The sequence below is a fragment of the Penaeus japonicus genome, unplaced genomic scaffold (genome assembly GCF_977035675.1).
Source record: "Penaeus japonicus unplaced genomic scaffold, GWHDUDI00000001_assembly GWHDUDI00000018, whole genome shotgun sequence".
In the NCBI taxonomy this organism is placed as follows: Eukaryota; Metazoa; Arthropoda; class Malacostraca; order Decapoda; family Penaeidae; genus Penaeus; species Penaeus japonicus.
This window is the reverse complement of record NW_028234420.1, coordinates 6,489,248-6,494,247: the sequence shown is the minus strand read 5'-3', so window position 1 is coordinate 6,494,247 and position 5,000 is coordinate 6,489,248. Positions and strand designations below refer to the sequence as shown.

General features: G+C 47.7%; 1 protein-coding gene across 7 annotated transcripts in view; it reads left to right on the top strand.

The window, feature by feature from the left end:
* The window catches only part of Tsp (Thrombospondin), a 109,567-nt gene that overhangs the window by 97,412 nt on the left and 7,155 nt on the right, over positions 1-5,000 (top strand). For all 7 annotated transcript variants that reach the window (XM_043017534.2, XM_086546552.1, XM_086546551.1 and 4 more), the window contains 7 exons: positions 1,522-1,742; positions 1,945-2,166; positions 2,489-2,641; positions 2,758-2,970; positions 3,109-3,277; positions 3,843-4,020; positions 4,788-5,000. The exon at positions 4,788-5,000 is cut by the window's right edge and continues 69 nt beyond it. In XM_043017534.2, coding sequence (XP_042873468.2) covers positions 1,522-1,742; positions 1,945-2,166; positions 2,489-2,641; positions 2,758-2,970; positions 3,109-3,277; positions 3,843-4,020; positions 4,788-5,000 — 1,369 coding nt within the window. The remainder of the gene's footprint in view (positions 1-1,521; positions 1,743-1,944; positions 2,167-2,488; positions 2,642-2,757; positions 2,971-3,108; positions 3,278-3,842; positions 4,021-4,787) is intronic.

Below are 5,000 nucleotides of genomic sequence, written 5' to 3'. Positions count from 1 at the left end.
GAGAGAGAGAGAGAGAAAGAAAGAAAGAGAGAGAGAGACATACAGATAGAAATAGAGATAGAGATAGAGATAGAGATAGATAGATAGATAGAGAGAGAGAGAGAGAGAGAGAGAGACGAAGAACCGCCCGCGATTACCGCAAGCTCACCAAGCATAAGGTAGTGTTTCCTCGCCGACACAGCTGCTTCAGTCACGCCCGTGTTTATGGCTGAGATTGTGAAGGAGAGAGCTTGAGACGCTGCAGGTCAAAGGCTGAAATTCTGAGGGTTGAAGTCAGCCTGCACGAACGAGCATATACAAATGCGACTCACACACACACATACACACACACACACACACAAACACACACACACAAACACACAAACACACACACACAAACACACACACACACACACACACACACACACACACACACACACACACACACACACACACACACACACACACACACACACACACACACACACACACACACACACACACACACACACACACACACACACACACACACACACACACACACACACACACACACACACACACACACACACACACAACATCAGCTGTTCTTCATCATCATTTTTTAGTTGCTTTAATGATTAATGTTCGCTATATTACATCGTTCTAACACTCTGGGGCCGAAAATTCGAGGCATAATTATTGTTGAAACTCATTTTGGAATACAGAACATTATAAAATGTCCATATTTTCAAACGAAACTTTTTCATTGAAAATCATTTCGAGAAATATTGATATTTTATATAGAAACTTTTATTCAAATAGTTTTTTTCTGGAACAACTTAATAAAAAGAATATGGCACACATTTTGACACGGCGAAGTAAAAAACAAAAATGTTTATATATCACAATAATTCTAAAGGAAACCTTATCTTCATGGAAACCATTTTGCAATCCTTTCAACGCTTATCGCGAATTTTAATCTTATCTGTTATGGCATTGGGTTTGCCTCCTTTCATCCTCTGCATTAAAAAGGTGTTACCTAGATCACAAAGAAAGGATGATTTAATTTAATAAACGAAACTCCAAAAATCCTTCCCAGGCACCTGTGCTTCTTTGCCGCTAACGTCTGAATGCCTGTTGTTTTCTAGTCTTGTTTCGTCCTTTTCCCTCTTCTTGTTCTGTGGATGGAGGAGAGAGAGAGAGAGAGAGAGAGAGAGAGAGAGAGAGAGAGAGAGAGAGAGAGAGAGAGAGAGAGAGAGAGAGAGAGAGAGAGAGAGAGATAGATAGATAGACATACATACAGAGAGAGAGAGAGAGAGAGAGAGAGAGAGAGAGAGAGAGAGAGAGAGAGAGAGAGAGAGAGAGAGAGAGAGAGAGAGAGAGAGAGAGCATGAGGGAGAAAGAGAGAGCCTCTTCCATCCCACTCCAGGCTCCAGACGCCCCCCATCTTGCATCCCTCCTTTCGCTCCCTCTTCCCTCTTCCAAGAAAAGCCTGACCCCCGAAGGCACCACAGTTCAAACGACGACTCCCCAACACACTTTGCAAATACCCCGTTCTAGGAGTGCGTTGCTTCGACATGCCCGACGGCTACCGGTGCGGCCCATGCCCTCCGGGACAGACCGGCGACGGCAAGGTGTGCAACCCCATCAGTGCCTGCGACCCCAACCCCTGCTTCCCCGGCGTCCAGTGCACCAACACCAACATCGAACCCTTCTTCCGCTGCGGGCCCTGTCCCCCGGGCTTCACCGGTGATGGCGTCTCCTGCTCCGACATCGACGAGGTATGTCTGAGGCGCTTCAGCTTCCGCGTCTCGGCCCGGTCTCGGTTGGGAATCATATTTTGAGCGTAACTTTCAGTTTTCATTTCAGTTGAGGGCTGTCCTATCATGATCTATTACGTCTACTCGACTTCATTGTACGTACTGTATACGTCTGTATACGCATGTCATTTTGTAACTCATCATGCAATATCCAATCTTTCAGTGCGACCTGGCTCGACCCTGTGACATCCGCGTCAGATGTATCAACATGTCTCCTGGCTTCCGCTGTGACGCGTGTCCCGCAGGCTTCACCGGGTCACCAGGCCTACAGGGCATAGGCTTAGAGTTCGCTCGCCAGAATCGCCAGCGCTGCTACGACATCAATGAATGCGACGACGACCTGAACGGAGGCTGTGTCCCCCACTCGCAGTGCATGAACACGGAGGTGAGGGGGATGGACGTTGCTCGCGTAGATTGCAAAGGAAATTGAAACGTAGACTCACATTAATAAAATGCTACATTAAATGGAAGTCCACGCTCTCATTAAAAAAAAGGTACAGACAGAAAAATGAAACACACACACACGCACACGCACACTCACTCACATGTATATAGAGAACAAAAGAGCCAAGTATCGTAATCCACTCCCGAGTCGGCACGTGCAAAAACCTATATGATGCCTCCTTCCTTGATAAATATTCATAAATATGTCAATCTTTATTTCATTGGTTCTTTATCTTACGCTTTCGTTTCCTTTCTTCTTCCAGGGATCGTATTACTGCGGCGAGTGCATTGAGGGCTTCGTCGGCAACCAGACCGTGGGCTGCCACAATCTGCCCGGCCTGTGTCCGGACGGGAAGCAGTGCGACGGCAACGCCAACTGCATCAAGCCCTTCGGTCTCAACCACTACGTGTGCGAGGTAGGAGGTTCATTTCATCGCGTCCAATCTTCATATCTAAATTTAATTCATGATCAAGGCATAAGCAACGGCTACCCCCACGAGCGGTCACTCTAAATGCCAAATGTCTCTCGCAGTGTAAGGTGGGCTGGGCCGGCGACGGGCAGACCTGCGGACCAGACCGCGACCTGGACGGCTGGCCGGACTACGACTTGGGTTGCGAGGATCCCCGCTGTCGCCAGGATAACTGCGTCAAGACGCCCAACTCCGGCCAAGAAGACTCCGATAACGACAACATCGGTGACGCTTGCGATGACGACGCTGACAACGACGGCATTCCCAACAGTCCGGTGAGTCGGAAATAATTAATAAAGGAAGAACCAATCAATTTTGCCTCCATGTTAATCACCTTCGGGGAAAAAATCGACATCAGGAAGACCGCCAAATTGCCCACTTTAACGAAGCTAACTAGTGGTTCCCTCTCGCAGGACAACTGCCCCCTGGTGTCCAACCCCGAGCAAGACGACACGGACCCCGGCGGCCCAGACACTCAGGGCGACGCTTGCGATAACTGCCCGACGATTCCCAACTTGTATCAGGAGGATAACGATAAGGACGGCATCGGCGACGCTTGCGATCCTGATATTGATAACGATGGTATTGTCATTTTCTTTTTTATCATTTAGCAATTGATAGTCTCACGTACAGGTATTTGTTTTTTTAGACACTTTGGTATTTCGATTGATGTTGAGTTGTTGCTTTATATTTCCTGGTATTGGATTAGTGTTGCAGCGCGTTTAGTATATAGTATTCATCCGGCCTAACTATTCATTGTAATTAAGTAGGGTGTGATATATTTGCATGACTTCGAAGGCTAAGGCGATGAAGGCTGCCTACACCCCACGACAGTGACAAAAGTTATTTTCGAGCACCTCACGCTCTTGTGCCAGAATCAACACTTCTCCACCTGTGCCCCTGAATCAACACCTGCCACCTCTTTGTACCCCTCAATCAACACCTGTTCCCCTTCTAAGGCCCCTGACTTAATACCCTCCAGTACCCCTGAATCAACACCAGTCCCTCTGTTCCCCTGCATCAACACGAGCTCCCCTTTTGTGCCCCTGAAGCAATATTTCCCCCTTCTTGTGCTCCTGAATCACTACCTGTCCCGCCTCCTTTGTGCCTCTGACTCAACACCCGTGTCCCCTTGCTCTGCCCACAGGCGTGCCCAACCGCCAGGACAACTGCCTAAGGACGCCAAACGAAGACCAGAAGGACACGGATCGCGACGGCCTTGGAGACGCTTGCGACAACTGCCCCGAAGTGCGTAATCCTAGCCAAGAGGATATCGACAAGGATCTCGTAGGAGATATGTGTGACAGTGATATTGACCAAGATAGGTAAGGAAAGTGTGTGTGTGTGTGTGTGTGTGTGTGTGTGTGTGTGTGTGTGTGTGTGTGTGTGTGTGTGTGTGTGTGTGTGTGTGTGTGTGTGTGTGTGTGTGTGTGTGTGTGAGTATGTATGTATATGTGCATGTGTATGTGTATGTGTATGTGTATGTGTATGTGTGTGTGTGTGTGTGTGTTTTCCCTTCTGTGCAGGTATCCAAGTGCGTGTGTATGTGCATTGTTCGTTCGATGGAAAGGGAGCAGGTGCTACTGTGTGTTCATGATTTTTTTTTGTCCTTAACTGATGAAGGGAGAGACGGAACAGGTGTGGCAGTCTTTGTGACAGGTGAGTTAGTGAGGATGAAGTGTGTATGCTGATTACATTAAGGAAATGATGGGTGACCGGAGGAAGACGGCCAGCGAGACTTCTTACTGCTCCAGTCCAGCATTTAGGAGCTCGATATATACGATATAGAATATATATATATATATATATATATATATATATATATGTGTGTGTGTGTGTGTGTGTGTGTGTGTGTGTGTGTGTGTGTGTGTGTATGTGTGTGTGTGTGTGTGTGTATGTATGTATGTATGTGTAAGTATAAATATATATATGTATATATATACATATAAATGAATATATATATACATACATAAATATATATATATATATATATATATATATATATATATATATATGTATATATATAAGGCAGACTCGCAAATCACCCACACCTAACCCCCCCATTCCCTTCTCTCTCTCCCCCCCCCCGCAGGGACGGCATCCAGGACAACATGGACAATTGCCCGGAGACGCCCAACAGCGACCAGCACGACGCGGACGACGACGGGCGGGGCGACGAGTGCGACCCCGACGCGGACAACGACGGCATCCCCAACAACAACGACAACTGCCACCTCGTCTACAACCCCGACCAGCGGGATTCCGACGGCAACGGCGAGGGCGACGAGTGCGACGGCGACCAGGA